The sequence below is a fragment of the Elephantulus edwardii genome, unplaced genomic scaffold, assembly GCF_000299155.1.
Source record: "Elephantulus edwardii isolate Elephantulus edwardi_28Jun2011 unplaced genomic scaffold, EleEdw1.0 scaffold00080, whole genome shotgun sequence".
Lineage (NCBI taxonomy): Eukaryota > Metazoa > Chordata > Mammalia > Macroscelidea > Macroscelididae > Elephantulus > Elephantulus edwardii.
The window spans coordinates 1,662,270-1,679,557 of NW_006399830.1; the positions used below are offsets into that span (position 1 = coordinate 1,662,270).

The 17,288-nt window shown below is 55.8% G+C and overlaps 1 protein-coding gene across 1 annotated transcript in view; it reads left to right on the top strand.

Annotated features, from left to right (window-relative positions):
* Positions 1-2,394: 2,394 nt before the first annotated feature.
* The window catches only part of LOC102853889 (kinesin-like protein KIF19-like), a 32,795-nt gene continuing 17,901 nt past the window's right edge, over positions 2,395-17,288 (top strand). Inside the window, exons 1-9 of the mRNA XM_006889736.1 lie at positions 2,395-2,469; positions 3,441-3,521; positions 9,284-9,394; positions 11,763-11,850; positions 12,249-12,385; positions 12,613-12,738; positions 13,305-13,499; positions 15,796-15,954; positions 17,013-17,135. Of these exons, the coding sequence (XP_006889798.1) occupies positions 2,395-2,469; positions 3,441-3,521; positions 9,284-9,394; positions 11,763-11,850; positions 12,249-12,385; positions 12,613-12,738; positions 13,305-13,499; positions 15,796-15,954; positions 17,013-17,135 (1,095 nt within the window). The remainder of the gene's footprint in view (positions 2,470-3,440; positions 3,522-9,283; positions 9,395-11,762; positions 11,851-12,248; positions 12,386-12,612; positions 12,739-13,304; positions 13,500-15,795; positions 15,955-17,012; positions 17,136-17,288) is intronic.

The window sequence follows — 17,288 nt, forward strand, 5'->3', positions numbered from 1 at the left end:
CCTTTTCCCGCTGTTCTGCCAGTTACCACTTGGTGGTATTCAATCCCTGGCTGTAACTGTTGCATCATTTGTAAATAAATGACTTTCTGAAACCCTCGGGTTTGCTTTGCTGAGGCATCCGCTGCAGGGGGTGGGGGTGGGGTCCTGGGCCATCTTGAGCCTGCAGGTCAACTTGGCACTCCACGTCCAGCCTGTCGCTAGCCCTGGCTCCTCTCCTGTCTTCAGGGATCAAGACTTTAACTAGGACCTGAAGCTTCCCAGAGGCAGGAGACCAAAGGGCTGGCAGTTCCAGGATGGTGAACGTGTTGTAAGGGGTCACTTGTTGAGGTGGTGTCTGTGCAGCTGAAGGTGCAGGTGCAGACAGTGGGCCTTTCTTTAGAAGGCATGGTGTCAGGGCCAGAGCGTCCAGGGCACTAAGGGACCAGTCGAGCTCTGGGGGGCTTGAGGGAGGAGCCTGCCGGCTGGGTTAACAGTACTCCATGTAACTACTCCACGGGCCTCCTTGTACGGACGGAGCTGGAACCCACTGCTGTGGAGCCAGGCTGACTTCGCCGGCCTAGCGGCAGTACGTCGCCTGACAAGCTCACCCATCTTTCTGCTGTGGGGCAGCTGCTGGTTCCGGAGCACAGCCTTTGGTTGGCCATCAGCGCTCCTGACCACCAGGGCTCACAGAGACGAGGTGGCCAGGAATGTGCGACACCTGCGGACAGGAGCCTGCTTCCTTTGTGCCTGCGGGGTGGAACTGCTCTGGATGGCTTTCATGGCCCGGGACCCCTCAGGTGGCTCTTGAGTGGTGACCCCCGGGTGGTTGGCATTGCCCAGGGATTTTAGTACCCAAATCACCATGCCTGAGAAACCCACAGCCACCCTTTTGGTTCTGACCTGGAGACCCTCCATGGGGTTTCTGAGGCATCTCCTCTGGAGAGAGGTGCCAGCAACACACGCAGTGGACTACCCTGAGCGCCTGGAGCACGTCACAGGACAGCAGGGCTTGACACTGGTGAAATCGGCCAGACCCAGCTAAGGATGTAAAATACGGTGCAGTGGAACGGTTCCGTGGAGGTGCGGGAGGTCGGGGCTCATACAGTGCCAAACCCCGAGGGCAGCAGAAAAGCCAAGGGCAGGGTCTGAGCAGTCCACACCTGGCCACTAACCCTTCAGCACAGTGCTTGGAGCCACTTCTAGAAGCCAGCCTGTGGCTTAAATGCATGGAGCCAGCAGGGGCCAGAGTTCACCATCACCACCACCAGCAGGACCTGGTCACAGGCCTCAGGACCAGACATCACTGTCAGCCCACATAATGCTGGTCTCTCTGGAGGACAGTGAAGATCAATTAGCCACAGCACCCGTGAAGCTGGAGCTCCTCAGGGTCCATGGCCCCCAGCGCTGACCGCTCTGGAAGGGCCCTCGGAAGTTGAGGAGTCGCCTGATTGCAGGACCCTGTCCTTGTGGTCACTGGTGCTTGAGCACACTGTCGCAGTGGTGTCCCTCCATCTCGCTGAGAGCCTGCCCAGTCAGACCACCAACTCCGAGCACGAGAGAGCCTTTTCCAGAGACTGACCTGCCTGAGGGTGCCCCCGGTGTGAGGAGTGTCACCCTCTCAGGGAGCACTGCACACCTTCACTGCATTTACTGATACTCTTGTCAGTGCAGTGTGTGTTTAGTATTAATTCGTCAAGACCACAATCAGGCTTGCTGGGCTGATGCAGACTGGAGCGGGCTCGGAGAGATGGCCCTGCTAGAGTCTCCGGTGAGCCTGGTGCTAAACTCCCCCCTTGGCACCCTAACAACAGGCCTACAGGGTGACCACCGATGCCAGGGAGGCACTCCACCCCTCAGGCTCACAGGGCAGCCCGTGTCCAGGGCTGAGCCCCAGAGGTTGGAAGAGCAAGGATGGAGGGACGGACATCGATGGGATTGTGTTCAGTGTCAACAAAATGTGAGTGGTTGAATGGAAACCAATCTGCTCTGCAAACATTCCCTCAAATCACAAGACTTGGAAGAAACAGGTGTGACTTCTGCAAGCCCACCTAGTGGCTGTCCTCTGAGAATTGTCCCCACATGCTGGCTTTGCTGGTAGCTGTGGCTGGCCCCTCCTGGGCGTGGCAGGAGAGGAGAGCAGACCCACCCCTCCTCCCCAGGCTCACCTGAGACCAGGTGAGCGCCCTGGAAACCTGGCAGGTTGCTGAGGGACTGGATGAGCTAGTCAGCCCAGGGTTGGAATGGTGCCCGGTGCACAGTCTCCCAGGTACCGTGCCACCAGAGGGGCTGCCTGGCAGCACTATAGTGCGAGCTGGGAGGACGGGGCCCTTCAACCAAGGAGCGTGGCTGACGTCACCTGGGCTGTCACTGCACTTCACCTGGAGAGCAGGGTGCACCCACCCCGGCCAGGCCATGCCATCCCCAGCCCGGGGCAGCCCGGCCATTCGGGAGGTCGCTGCCACTGAGCCCAAGGACCAGCAGCTCATGGTGAGTACCCTCCAGTGGGTCAGCTTCCTGGGTCCCCTGTAGCTTACCTTCTCTCTAAACCAGGGGACCCGTGCACCTCACCTCTTCTCATGGAGGACCGAGCCAGCCCCCGCTCACTCCACACACCATCTTCCGTGTGCTGGGTGGTGTGGCCATTCAACAAGCTTAACTACTGACCTGCAGGTGAGAGACTAGAGGTCACCAAGAGGCCCTCAGAAGAAAGACCTGAGGTTCCCTTGTGAAGAACCAGCCCCTGAAGCCATCGGGGACAGGCTCCTCTCTGACACACATGGGGTCCCCGTCAGTTGGAGGGGACAAATGTTTTCAGTTTCTCCTGTCTGCCTGGTCTGGCTCAGGCATTGTCTGTGGCTGAGGAATTTGGGGAACAGGTTAAACTCAGCTGGTGACCTTAGAACCACAGCCACTTCACTTGAGGGAGCTGCAGCCAGGACTTCCTGGACCCCCACGAAGGCTGGCTGGTTAGAGGTGGCCAGGACTGGCTGCAAAAGACTGGCTTGGTCCCGCAGCTTCTGAGCGGGCAGGGAGGACACAGCCTGAGGGGCCATCTGACCCCAAGGCCACTGGCCAGAGACCCCCCCAGAAGGTGTGCAGGTACAGAGGAGTGGAGACATGTAAGGGCAAAGTGTGGTAGCACAGATGCAGAAGTGTGCAGGTGTGTGCAGGCAGAGGCGTAGAGGTGTGCGGGTGTGGAAGTGTGCAGACAGCAGTGCAGATGTGTACAGGTGTGCAGATGTGCAGGTGCAGAGTTGCAAAGTGGTGGAGGTACCTCAGGCATGTGTCTGCTGCTCTCTGTGCCTCAGTCTCCCCATATGTCCAGCAGGGTTATGGTAATCCTGAAGAGGGCTAGAGTCTTCCATCAGTAGCCAGAAGCTTTCAGGAAGAGGGAGAGAGCTGAGTGGGGGTGCGCTGTTGGGGGGTCTTTAGACAACTGTTTCTCTGTCCACCCTTAGGTAGCCCTTCGGATCCGCCCACTGAAGGATGCGGAGCTGGAGGAAGGGGCCACCACCATTGCCCACAAAGTGGGAGACCAGGTGAGGTTGAGGAGGCCTTTCCGGGGGTGGTCCTGGCCCAGTGCCTCAAATCTGCTTGGTTCCAGGCAGACCCGTTTACCGCTGCTCCGTTGAACCTCCCGAACAATCCTTTCAGCAGGTTTTTTAATTAAAAACATGGACATTGTGTGGCCACGTTGCATCAAGCAAATCTGCCGGCACCCCTTTCTGAGAAGCATGCGCTCACCTTGTCCTTCTCACAATATTTCACACGTTTGCTTCTTGCTGTCCCCTTTTCAAGGGAGCTCTAGTGATCTAGCAAATAAGGAGTTCACTGCCAGTGCAAAGGCAGGCGTTCAAATCCACGAGCTGCTCGGGCAGAGAGCGGTGGACGGCCTTGTAGTTTACAGCCTCGGAGAGCCTGCTGGAGGGTCAGCTGGGAGTTGGTTCTGACTTGACGTAACAGCACAACAATCACAAATTCAGACCCCTTCAAGCCAAGCCCCCTGCCCTGATCCGAGTGTGACTGCCAGACCCCACTGGATCGCCAGAGCGGTGAATCTTTACAGGACTGGGCCCACCTTTCTCCGGAGGAGCGGAGGTGGGTTCAGACAGCTGTCCACTCAGTTAGCAGCCTGACTCCTAATGTGCTCGGCCACCAGGCCCCTCTCTTAAACAACATTGTCGTGTCTGCACCTGTAGCCATGGGAACCCTGGCACTTGTTTTGCCAGGAAGCGCGCTTTATTGCTGGGCCCTGGCTCTGAGCCTGTGGTGTCTCTGAGGTCTGCCTGACTCCCTCCCCCAGACAGGCTACGTCCCGGGGCTCTGGACATGCTCCCCCTCCTGCATCACCCCATTGTGCCTTCACTTGCATTCAGCATGATACCATGCCGAGTGCTCACTGGGGCTGCCACCCGCTCTCCTGCACACGCTCCATGGACAGAGGGGACAGTGGACCAATAGAAGGACCCGAGGGAACACAGGCAAAGAGGGCGTGACCAGGAAGTTGAGGAAGTGGGGGAAGCTAGGCAGCAATGAAGGCCGAGGGAAGAGCTGGTGATGGGGGCCCGAGTTGGGGGCGTGGGGAGCAGGCTGGCTCTAGAAAGCTGCAAGGTTTAATTTGTTTTAACATTTCATTGTGATTTGGATTAAAGTTGACAGAGAAAATTGGTTTTCATGAGCTGATGGCAGAGCAATGTCATTGCAGCAGCACTCTCCCACTCCCTCCCTGTGAGTCTTCTTTCCGCTCAGACTTCAGCCCTGTGAGGGCCCCTGATGCCGTAATGTGCGATGTCTTCACTTCTAATTGTAAAGTCAGCAGTTCAAATGCATCAGCTGCTCTGAGGGAGGAAGACGGACAGTCTCCTCCCGTGCAGTCATCACCTTGGGGATGTGGGTAGGTGGGGTTACTGGCAGTTGAACCACTTGATGACACTGGAGTTTTTTCCCTGACCTCTCCCTGCCTCCTGAGCTTTCTCCCAGGCAAATGCTGCCACTTTGACTTCATGTGCTTGATTGTTCCGAGGAGAGATTTTCCTGTGTGACTTAACACCTTATAGGCCTGCCTGTTGGTGGTGCAGCCTCAGAGAGACCTTCTGGAGGTCAGCTGTGTCAGGCCCAACCCGATGGCAGTGAGCATTGTTGTCAGGTGCCTATACGTCCAGTATGACCCCCAATGGCCCAGAGAACACCCTTGTCCTGTCCTCTGCCACTGACGTCATCTGTGACACACTTGGGCCCATTGCTGCGGTCACTGTGTCAGTCTACCTCGATGAGGGCCATCCTCTCTCCAACTGTCACCTTTCCATACACGACATCCTTCCCCAAGGACTTTTCCCGAAGTCTGTGGGACCAAGTTTCACTATCCTTGCCTCTACAGGGCACTTTCTCCAGGACGTATTTGTCCCTTCGGCAATCCAAGAGAAGGCTCGGTGTTTCTCTTCACACCATAACTCAGAGGCATTGAGTTTGCTTCTATCATTCTTATTTTATCCAACTCTCAGATGTGTAGCAAGTCATTGAAAAGAAAATGGCTTGGATCAGGTGCACCTTAATCCTTAAACTGATATCATTGCTCCTTAGTATTCTGGAGGAGCCCTTGACAGCTGACTTCTCCCCGATGCCGTCACTTTGATTTTTTTGACTGCTGGTACCAAGGGTGTTGATTGTGGATACAATTCAGATGAAGTCGTTGGCAACCTCAGTCCTCGCTCCATCTCTTGATGCTGCCTGCTGAGTGATTATGGGGCTGGAAGTTGAGCCGAGACCGTGAGTTCAATTCCAGGCTGGGAAGGCGTGAGGCCTCCCCTCTTGGGGAAGCACCACCAGTCCCTGTCAAACCAGGAAGCCTATGGTGTTTCTGTCATTGTGAGTCCTGTTCCACACTCACCTCCTCTCTGTCAGGGACCTTCCCCAGTGACCGCTTTCAGAGTGGCCAGCAGTGGTGGCCGGCACCGTCCAGCCCAGTGGCCTCAGTGGTGGAGCTTGAAGTGCAAGTGGTCCCTCAGTCTTCAGCCGCTTGTTGCCTTGTGCCTTTGATTGTCTTCACTTGAAAGCTGCAGCCTTGGAAAGGGCTTCTGTGGCCTCGCTGACCACAGTGGCCAGGATGACCGCAGCAGCCTTGCTGACCGTAGCAGGGAGCCCAGCACACAGCGTGTTGACCAGAACTTCCATGTCTCAGAAGCATCTCCAGATGCTGAGCTTTCCGGGCACTTCAGAGAGCTTGTGTGCAGCCTTGCTGAGATAAATGCCGTGCCCGTGCTTGGAAGCTAAGGTGGGGCTCACTCCCTGTTGGGCTGGGGTGGGAGGGTTAGCAGGGATGGAGGGACGGAGGGGGCGTAGAAATGAACAGATAGAGTAAGTGGATGAAGGGAAACCACGGTAAGAGATTGACTAAACATTGTCATTAGCTGATCACGCTAATCAATGGTAAAGTTATGAAACAAAACGTCTATTGATGGTTCAAATGAAAGAGCAATATGATATGTAAGCTTTCACTCAAATAGTAACATTGTGAAGAGAATGTGAAACTTGGAGTAGAACAGAGTGGTGAGGGGTTTCAGGGTGTCCCTGGAGGGGAGGGGCATGGGCCCTGGGGCTCACAGAGGACTCACGGGGCTCGTCACGGGGGGTCACAGGGCTCATCACGGGGTGTCATGGAGCTCGTCACGGGGTGTCACAGGGCTGGGGCTCACAGGGCAGGTGTTTGCTCTGTTATGCATGTGTTTAAAAAAAATGTTGAAGCCAGTATCTTGGGGGGGAGGTGTATGTGTGTTTGTGTGTACGTGTAGGTGTGGATATGTGTATAGTTTTGTACGTGTGTATGTGTGCGTGTGTGCATTTGCGTGTGTATGTCTTCTAAGCTGCATATTTTTCTGTTTGTTTGTTTTTTCACTTTAAAAAAATACTATTCCTTCTAAGAAAAGGGAAGATGTAGACTTGGTTTGGGGTATTTTTTTCTCCTCGAAGGGCCAGTCAGTGGATGTTCTCCAGGTGAAGTATGTCACTTGCCGCCTTGGGGGGTGACCTACGATGACCTTACCTTACAGATGAGAACACTGAGGTTTAGAGGGTTGAGGAAGTTTGTCCCAGGTCTGCAGACTAGTGGGCAGGAAAGCCAGGGTTTGAAAATGGACCGAGTGCTCCGGAGACTGAGTTCTTGGTCACCAGGCTCACTGCTCTGGTGCTTGGCAAGCTTCCTCACCCGAGAGCTGCCCAGCCTGGTCTGCAGACGGGTGGCACACTGTGTACCCCTGGGACGTGGAGGGCTGCCTGGACGGCCTGCTGCACCCTGGGAAGGCCAGGACTTGACGGGAAGAAGGTTCTGCTGATGTCCTGAACAAGTACCGGCAGGAGCCCAGGCCTGGCCCCACTCTGTGAGCCTTGGTGCATCTGTGGGGTGCCCGGCTGGGGGGCTCTTGCCTCAGTGGTGCCCCACTCTGACAGTCCTGTAGTCCCTCAGGCCTGAAGGGACAGGGTGAGCCTGCGGCTCTTGCCAGTCTCCGCCTGTACAAACCCCAGGGCCTGCTGGGCCCCGACACCCTGTGGGGGGTCCTTTGAACTCGGTCTCCAGAGACCCAAGTGTTCTTTCTTTATCATTTTGTCTGCCCTACAGGAGCTGGGAGGAGCCCGAGGGGCTGCCCAGGCAACCGCAGGGAGCAAGCCCAGGTTACAGAGGGCAAAGTGGAGGGTCAGTGAGAGAGAGGAAGACCTCTGGCCAGTCCCCTAGCGTGCTGGGAACAACAGTGACACTGGAGGGTTTTAACAGCAGAAGGTTATTCTCTCCCAGTTTAGGAGGCTGCAAGGCCAAGTTCAGGGTGGCAGCTCCAGTGGAAGGTTCTTTCTGTCAGTTGTGGAAGAAAGTCCTTGTCCCCCTCAGCCTCTGCAGAGCTGGTGTCCCCTGGAGACTCTGCGTGTTAGAGCCCAGGTCCCAGAGGACACACCCACTCCTGGTGATTACGGCTTGGTGGTACTGGGGTCTCTCAACCCCTCAGCTTGTTTTCCTCATCTTTTTTGGTCTCTGCTGAGATGAAAGATGTTTCAGACCACACCTGGGGAGTCCTCGATATCGAGGCAGCTGGGATGGGGTTAATGGCTGATATATTCTACCCCTAATCCTCCTACAACTTTGATTCCTCAGATCAGGGGGGGGCCATTATATCATATCATCAAATACATGCATTTTGGGGGACACAGTTCAATACCTGACAGTCCCCAGGGCTGACACAGTGGCTGCAATGAAGGACGGAGCAGGTCTGAGCAGGGCTTGTCCTGCTGTCCCTGGGGCAGCCTGGACGTGAGTTGGCCCAGCCGACTTCGCGGTGCTGTGGGAAGGTGTCTGAAGCATCGGCCAGTCCAGCATCTTCCTGTGACCCTGGCGGCACTCGTGCGGGCAACAGTCTCCACCATCGCTGCCCCACTTGTTCCGCTTCCAGGTTGGGAATCCCAGGTCCCCGAATCATGACGCCCTCCAGCCCCAGGGCCTGGTCACAGCTAATCGACTTTGGTCTCTCAGCATCTGCTTACCCTAGACAGTGCATGCAAGAGGAATCGTATGATGGTCAGTCACTTCTGCCTGCTTCTCTCTCCCTGAGTATCATGTTTCTGGGGGCCAGGCGATGGAAGCAGGTTCCAGGACTCCGTTCCTCTTCCTGTTCAAGTAGTACCCCATTGTGTGATGGTCCACCCTGAGTGCGTCACCTGCTGGTGGACACACAGGCTGGGTCCACTCTGTCACCTGCTGGTGGATACGCGGGCTGGGTCCACTCTGAGTGTCTCCGTCACCTGCTGGTGGACATGCGGGCTGGGTCCACTCTGTCTCTGTCACCTGCTGGTGGACACACGGGCTGGGTCCACTTTGTGTGTCTCCGTCACCTGCTGGTGGACACGCAGGCTGGCTCCACTCTGGCAGCTGTGAATGGCACTGCAGTGATAGGAGTATACATGGAGCTGTTTGAGTCCCTGCGTTCATTTCTTTGGGGATAGTCAGTAAAACCTTTGAAAGCTGGAACCTGTGTAAGGTAGGAACCTGTTGGAGAAGGAAAATGCAATCATTTTCCAGCACCGAGAGAGATGGAAGATTGGTAAGGCTGTACCTGTTGGAGAACTCACACGTGTGGATAGCATGGGAGTAGACAGTGTCGGGGCACCGAGTGGAGCAAGCCAGGGTACTTGGCTGTGTGCTTGGACACCGTGAAGTGAAGCAGGGAGGGGGACCTACCAGGCTGTTGAAGGAGGCTCTGGATGGGGTCTGCAGGGTGTGGACCAGGTGAGGGTCCCGTGCTGATCCTCCTCCTCCCTCCAGATGATGGTGCTCATGGACCCTGGGGAGGACTCTGAGGACCCACTGCGTCCCCACCGCTCCCGGGAGAAGACCTTCATATTCGACATGGTGTTTGACCAGCACGCCTCCCAGGTGCTGCTCTCCCCCCTGTCGGCCAGCCCAGCCACAGGATACCCCGAGCTCAGAGGCCCTCGAACACAGTTGGGAGCCCCGTGATCCCCTTTTTCTGCTAGGGCAGCTCCTGCAGATGCTGTCTGAGGGTGGGGTCCCCCGGGGTGCTCCTCCTGTGAGAGAAACTTCCTTTAGCAGCCTGTATGTCTTGTGGGGTTTGCTTGTTTTTCGGATGTTCAACTTCTGTTCCACGTCCCACGCACCCACTCTGTCCAGGACCCCTTCGGAGGGGTCAGCAGTGGTGGCTGGAGATGTCCTGGCTCAGGGTCATGGAGGCTGAGGTTCCAGTGGTCAGCTGTCTCCCGTGCTCTGTGAGGATCAGCTAGCCAGCCCCTGAGGTGGCGGCAGTCTCGTGCCTGCGGAAGGCCCCATCTTGCTGTCCTGGAGCTCTGCTGCGGCCAGGCCCACACTGGCCTCTCCTGGGGCTCAGGCCTCCACTCTGCACAGAAGCTCAGGGGCGTCCAGCTTCTCACGTGATGACGCAGAGTGCTGAGATAGTAAGGTGGCCAGGAGAGCCTGGACCTGGCTTTACTTCTGCTGGGCACTGGCCCAGGCTCCAGGGAAGAGGCGTTGGATGGGCATCCCCGAGAGGAGAGAGGCAGAGTCCATGGGCATCCTTCATCCTTCCCTGGCCCATCCCCGCCCTCATTGCATTCTGAATTCACACAAGTGAATTTCCAGACGCACACGTCACGGGCTTGCACAGTGCACTGTATTCCTCAATGGCATTAGGACGGTCGAGCTAGACATCACCACAGGGCCAAAGAGATCTGCTCAGGCTTGACAGTTCTCGAGATTTCTCTAGTTCCCTAAACTCCAGTCGAGCAGAGCTGAGCGGCATAGAGAGGAGATCAGCACTTACTGAGCAGCTCCTCCGTGCCAGGGAGTGTGTGCAGCACACTGTCCCGCAGTCCTTCCAGAATAGCGATCACATGGTCCCCAGGTGAGAAAACAGAGGCCAAAGGAGGTAGCTCCTTTTGCTTGAGGTCACAGAACCAGAGCTCAGTCTCAGACCATGCAAATGCAGAGTGGAGGGGAGCAGGGGAGCTTTGTGCTGAGATTCGGAGTCTTCCCAAGCAGGGTTCCAGGGCCGCCTCCACCCCTCTACTCTGTCTATCCAGCCAGGGGTGCTGGGAAGGTTCATAAAGGGCCCAGAGATGCAGTCAAAGTGGGGACTCTTCAGGCCCCAGCCTTTCTTGGCTTGAATGTTCCTGTAAACGGGGAGCTCACTTCCTCCCACCCTCATGGCTACATACAGGCGCACCTTGTTTTATTGAATTTCTCAGATACTGCTTTGCTTACAAACTGAAGGTTTGTGACAACCTTGTGTCAAGGAAGTCTTCCTTGTGGTGCCATTTCCCCAACAGCCTCATGTACCTGGCACTTTCTCCCAAAATGCTTTTTCACCACATGATTACACTCTATTGAGGGAGCTCTGGTGGCCTTGTGGGTAACAAGTTGTGCTGCCACCTCAAAGGCAGGCAGTTCAAATCCACCAGCTGCACCACAGGAGAATGAAGGGCAGTCTCTGCTGGGATTTACAGTCTATGAAAACCCCCTGGAGGTCAGCTGTGAGTTGGTTCTGACTTGATGGCACACAACAACAACGATGATGTATGGTGCCTGCCTGTCTGTCATCTGCTCTGGGAAACCCAAACAGCCGTGTGATGTGTGATGCGCTTCCTTGCAACCCTCCCTTGTGCAAGCTCTTTGCTGAACTGTGGCCTTCACTGCCTCATGGCTCTGGAACTAGACCCATGGGCCCCCCCAGATCTGCCTGTGTGACTGCCTGTTGGCAAACGCTGCTGGCCTGGAACGGCCACTCCCTGGTCTTGATTTTGTCTCCACACCCTGCTGCTGCCCCCTAGTCCTCTGCAGTTTTCTTGATTGTGCTCGATTCTTGGGGGAGCCCCCTGGAAAGGACTCATGTATGTGCTCGATTATTGGGGGAGCACCCACTGGAGAGGACTCACACGTGTTCTGGGCCTCGTGCATCTCACATGGTGAGAGCGGTCATGGAGAGTCTACCTCGGTCCCATCTCCAGTCTACCTTGTGCCGCTGGGCCTGCCCTGCCCATTCCACAGATACCCATGGGGAGGCTCGGCACAGCGAGGCAGCCGGCCAAGGTCACAGAGCCATGAGGCCCCTTGATGGGTGGCCTGGGAGGAGCCAACATGTGAGCTGTTTCTCGATGCCCTTTTCAGGCCCACGTGCCCTGAGCTGTTCAGAGAGAAGGGAACACGTGCAGAGCCCACCCCCTTACCCTTACCCGCCTGCTGGCTCCTGACTCCCTGGGCTGTCCCATGATTCTCCTTTGTCTGTCTGCAGGAAGATGTGTACCGTGCCACCACCCAGCACTTGGTGAAGGGTGTCGTTTCTGGGTACAATGCCACTGTGTTTGCCTATGGCCCTTCAGGTACGTCTGCTGAGGGCTGGGTCCCTGGAGCGGGGGTGGGGTAGAGTGGCAGGAACTTGTCCTGCTGTGTGCTGGCCCAGTGCCGGCCCTGTTCCTCTCGCCTTTCTGGACCAGCCAACCCAGAGAGCCAGCCAGCTCTACTCTACCTCATAGGTGGGGAAACTGAGGCCAGGGGGTAAAACGCCTCCCCACGTGGTCATCAGCTGGTGGGGTGGTGGCAGACGCGGCTAAAGGGAAGCTTAGCTATGAGAACCTCCTGGCTGCCCACAGGAGAAAAACATAGCTGTTTGTAAAATTTACAGCCTTAGATACAGTGTGGTGTCTGAGCCAGCTCTGGGGGCCCCACTTCCCTAGTGTGGTGTCTGAGCCAACTCTGGGGGCCCCTCCTCCCCCTGCAGGGGCTGGGAAGACCTACACCATGCTGGGCATGGACGCAGAGCCTGGCATCTACCTGCAGACGCTCACTGACCTCTTCCAGGCCCTTGAGGAGACCAGCGACAATATGGACTACAGCGTGTCCATGTCCTACCTCGAGGTGAGCCTGCCTCCCCTCCATTTGCTTATCTGCAAAATGGGTGTGATTTTGGTCTAAGTGACACTTTTAAGGCCTCAGCACCACATATCAAACCCAGTGGTCTGCTGACCGTGTAGCAAGCCTCTGTCCACCCTTCAAGGCTCTGAGGGTTCTCTGGAAGCTTTGAAGTCCCTACACTCATTTTTGCACCAAGCTGCTCTGCCTCCAGCTCTTATGTTGTGCTCTAGATTTATAACGAGGTGATCCGGGACCTCCTGAATCCTTCCTTGGGCTTTCTGGACCTGCGGGAAGATTCTCGTGGCAGCATCCAGATTGCAGGCATCACAGAGGTGTCTACTTCAAACGCCCAGGAGGTGAGAGGCAGGGGCTGGTGAGGGAAGCATGGCTCAGGTCTCCACAGCTACAGACAGCGGTGTTTGTAATGTCCTTCCTATTTAGGCCCTCAGATAGACTTATAACCCTGGAGCTTCTTCCAAGGCCAGCTCCCATCTCTTCCCTGCTAGACTATGCTCAGGGCAGACATTACTGAAGAATAAACACACCCTCTCCACCCTCTCATTCTCCTGTCTGCTGTGCTGCACACAGGGCAGGCATCACTGATAGAAAACCCACCTATCTACCTAGGCTGTACTTGTGGGAGCAGACATCACTAATAGATCACCTACCCTGTCAACCCTCACTCCCTTACAGCTGGATCTGCATGGCCAAGTGTGGGGAGGTGGTGGGAACGCAGGATCTGTTGGTGATGTCTGTGGAGTCCAGGTGTTGCCTCTGCTGGACAATGGCTCTCTGAATTCACCCCTGAGGGCCACCATGTGTAGCTGAACTTGGCCCTGCTGTGAGCAGCCTGAATTCACTGTCCGTCTCTGCCCGCTGTCTCTGGGGGGCATGCAAACACTGACCTCACCTCTGTCCTCAGATCATGCAGCTGCTGACCAAGGGCAACCGAGAGCGCACGCAGGAGCCCACGGCCACTAACCGGACGTCGTCGCGCTCCCACGCCGTGCTGCAGGTCACTGTGCGCCAGCGGAGCCGCGACTCGGAGCTCACAGAGGCCACACACATCGGCCGGCTCTTCATGGTGGACCTGGCCGGCTCGGAGCGGGCCTCACAGGTACCCGAGTTCCCGTATGCCCCTGCCCTTCCATAGCGGGCTTCCTCTGAAAAACAGAACTTCCTATTGTGGTGTGGGTGAACGCTTTGTGAGCAGATTGGTTTTTCACGGAACAATTTGCTCACATTTTATTTTCCTGCCACTGACCAGAAGCCATGCAGAGGCAGCACCCTTCCCACTCCCTCCTTCTGGCTCTCGTCTCCACCCACCCATCTAGCCTTTTCGTTCTGCTTTCTGAGCTTACCACCAAGCCCAGCCCTCCACTGTCGCTCCTGGCGCGGCAGCCCTGCAGTGGGTTTCCAGGCTGTAAATCCAGTGGACGGAAATCGCACTTATTTCTCCCTTGGAGCCACTACTGCTGTAACAGAAATCCCACGAATGGGTGGCTTAAAACCGGGACGTGTTCTCTCACCATTAGGAGGCTGTTAATGCTGTTGTTAGTGCCGTCAGGCGAACCCGCACTAGTGGTTCTGTGCACAGCAGAGCAGGGCCCTGCCTCGTCCTGTCCACCTCACGGTCATCTGCTCCGAAACCCGTTGGTGCAGACCTTCCTCGCCTTCTCCAACCCTCCACTCTCCTGGGCCTGGAAATCTGCAGGGACTGGCCTCTCGACTCTCCCTGCTTCCAAGGAGCTGCCCTTCTTCCAGGACTTGTCCTTTGGGCAGTCCAGGCCGCCACGGTCTCTCTGCAGCACCACAGCTCACAGGCGGCCGTTCTTCAGTCTATTCACCACCCACCTTCCACATGCACAGGGAACAGTGGACAAGGCCATGGCTTGAGTCAGGAGTGCCTCGCCTTTAAACTGACACCATTAATCGCTGGTCCTTTAAAAAGTACGTAGCGAGACAGGAAACAAAAGCAATACAGACCATCAACAAAACCAGGAGCTGATGTTTTGAAAGTGTTAATATTGACAAACCATTGGTGAACTTAACAAAGTAAAAAAAAAAAAAAGGAAAAGACACTAATAACTCAATTAATGATGTGACATCACAACAGAACCAGAGGAAATTATACTATTATTGTCTGATAAAGTTGAAAACTTAGAGGAAATGGACACATTCCTTGAAGCTCTTAATATTTTTCCATTTATCATGTTATTTGTTGATCCAGTATGAGGATTTTTGCTTTCTTCACGTTGAAGTGTAATCCATATTGAAGGTCTTTGATGTTCTTCAGTGCTTCAAGTCCGCTTCACGTTCAGCGAGCGAGGCTATGTGATCTCATAGTGCAGGGCGTTGGGGAGGCTTCCTCTGGTCCTGATGCCACACTCCTCTTGACGCAGTCACTTCGTGAACTGCTTGCTCGGTGTGCAGAGTGAACAGGTGTGCTGAAAGACCACAGGCCTGATGCACCCCTCCTGCCTGTAAAGCACACAGTGACTCTTTCCCCACCTGAATGACGGCTGTGTGAGCACCACTGCGTGTTCTGGGATTCCCATTCTTCGCAGTTGTTGCCTTGAATTGACTATGCCTCACGTGTTGAATGTCTTTGCAGTCCTTTAAACACAAGTAAGCATCTTTAGGAGACTAGCAGTCCAGCCCCGGGCGCCAGCTGCGGAGCTCGCCCTCTCTGCGGGCCCTGTGGCAAGGGCTGTGTCCTTTCAGCATCTGCTCTGGGCTGTCTCTGAACCGCCTGGCATCTCTCTGCCCTCGCCTCAGCTCATGCCGCTGCTCAAGGTCGGTGTGCGAGGGCGTGGCCACCGCACCCGCAGACCTGTCTGCTCCCCCCACTCCCCCAGTCCAGAAAGGGGCCTTCAGAGAGGCCGTGGGGCCAGGACAGCCAATCCTAGCCCCTGCATGCCTCAGTTTCTCCAAAGAGACTAAATCACCGTACACATATATCTGACTCATTAACACAAATCCAACCCTTTCAAAAAACTAAACCCACTGCTCTCAGTCAACTTTGACTCAGAGCAAAACTTTGCCTCTGATTTTCAAGGCTTTAAATCTTTAAGGAGGAGACTGTCCGTCTTTCTCCAGTGGACGGGACAGCTGATGGAGTCAAACGACTGACCCTTCAGTTTCCAGCCATGCCCCAACACGGCTCCTTGGCCAAGGGCACAGAGGTTACTGTTCACAGCAGTGTGTATCTGGGGTCACAGTACAGCCCCAGTACTTAGCATAACCAGCTCACCCAAAGCCTGAATCCCTGGGGACCAGGCTGCAGTGGGGTCATTTCTCCCTAGTGTCCATTCTGCTCTGGTGTCCTCTGCTGTGACACAGGACATGAGTTGGGTGGGGGCCTGGGGCACCAGGTAGACAATGCCCAGCTTACGCCGCCCCTTCCTGCTCAGACCCAGAACCGAGGCAAAAGGATGAAGGAGGGTGCACACATCAACCGCTCGCTGCTGGCCCTGGGCAACTGCATCAACGCGCTGAGCGAGAAGGGCGAGAAGGGCGGCCGCGCACAGTATGTCAACTTCCGGGACAGCAAGCTCACTCGGCTGCTCAAGGTCGGTGTGTGAGGGTGTGGCCACCACACCGGCAGACCTGTCTGCTCCCTCCTCTCCCCCAGTCCAGAAAGGGCCCTTCAGTGAGGCCGTGGGGCCAGGACAGCCAATTCTAGCCCCTGTGTGCCTCCCGTGCCCCTTCACTCTGAGTCTGGTCCAGTCTGTGCTTGCATAACCCCAGCAACAGGGATCTCACTACCGCTTCAAGCCTGCCTGTGCCCTCCTGGGCCTCTCTGCCATCTTCCTGACATTGGGCCTAACACACACTTGGTGCCCATTGCCCTTGTGTGGATTCTGACTCACATGCTTTCCGAGGCTGGGCAGCTCTGTGGAAGCGGAGTGCCAGATTTTCCTCTCTTAGAGCAGCTGGTGGATTCAAAAGCAAAATCTCAGACCACTGCTGGTGAGCCACGCCTGGCTCTGTGCCCCTCCGTCACATCTCCCAGGCCGGCCGGGTTTATTTTATTTGAGTGAATGTGAACTTGATTCCATCATTCATAGACATTTTGTCTTCTAACAGTAATTACAATTTGTTAATGTAATTAGTTAACTGTAATGTCTAATCAAAGAATAGATTGTTAAGAAAGGAGTCTACCATCTTTCATCCACAGAGCAGCTGGTGGATTTGAACTGCTAATCTCTTGGTTTACTAGCCCAACGCATAATACCACCAGAGCTCCTTACAGGAAAGCCAGCCAAAAGCAAACCCACTGTCACTGCCCACCGGGGCTTTCTGGCCTGTAAATACTATTGGAGGAAGCTGCCCATCCTTCTCCTGTGGAGGGAGCAGCTGGTAGCTTTGAACTGCCAACCTTTTGGCCAGCAGCCTGACTCCCTATATATTGCATAAACCCAGAGGCAAATCAGTAAGGCCCAGTGACTGGAACCTGTCAGCCTGGCCTCTCGTCTGGAGAGCACCATGGATCACCCCAAGAGGCCTGCATCCTTGGTCCTCTGCACCTACTGCCCTTTCCAGGGCTTGGCCGTGCTGGTGCACACCTGTCCACTGGTAGATGAAGGTGGGTGGGCGTGCACCCTCTTCACCCCCACTTCCCGAACAGGATGCCCTGGGAGGAAACAGCAGGACCGTGATGATAGCTCACATCAGCCCCGCCAGCACGCACTTCGAGGAGTCCAGGACCACACTGCTCTACGCCTACAGAGCCAAGAACATCAAGACCAGGGTAGGCCCCTCACCGTGGCCCTTCCCAGCTGCACATGGACTCCACGTTCCAGAAATACGCTCTCCCGGGGGTCTGGAGCCCACGGGCCCACAGGCCACACTCCCTGTGCTGGCCCCGGGGAGGCACCCTCCGCCGTGCTCCCTGTGCCGGCCC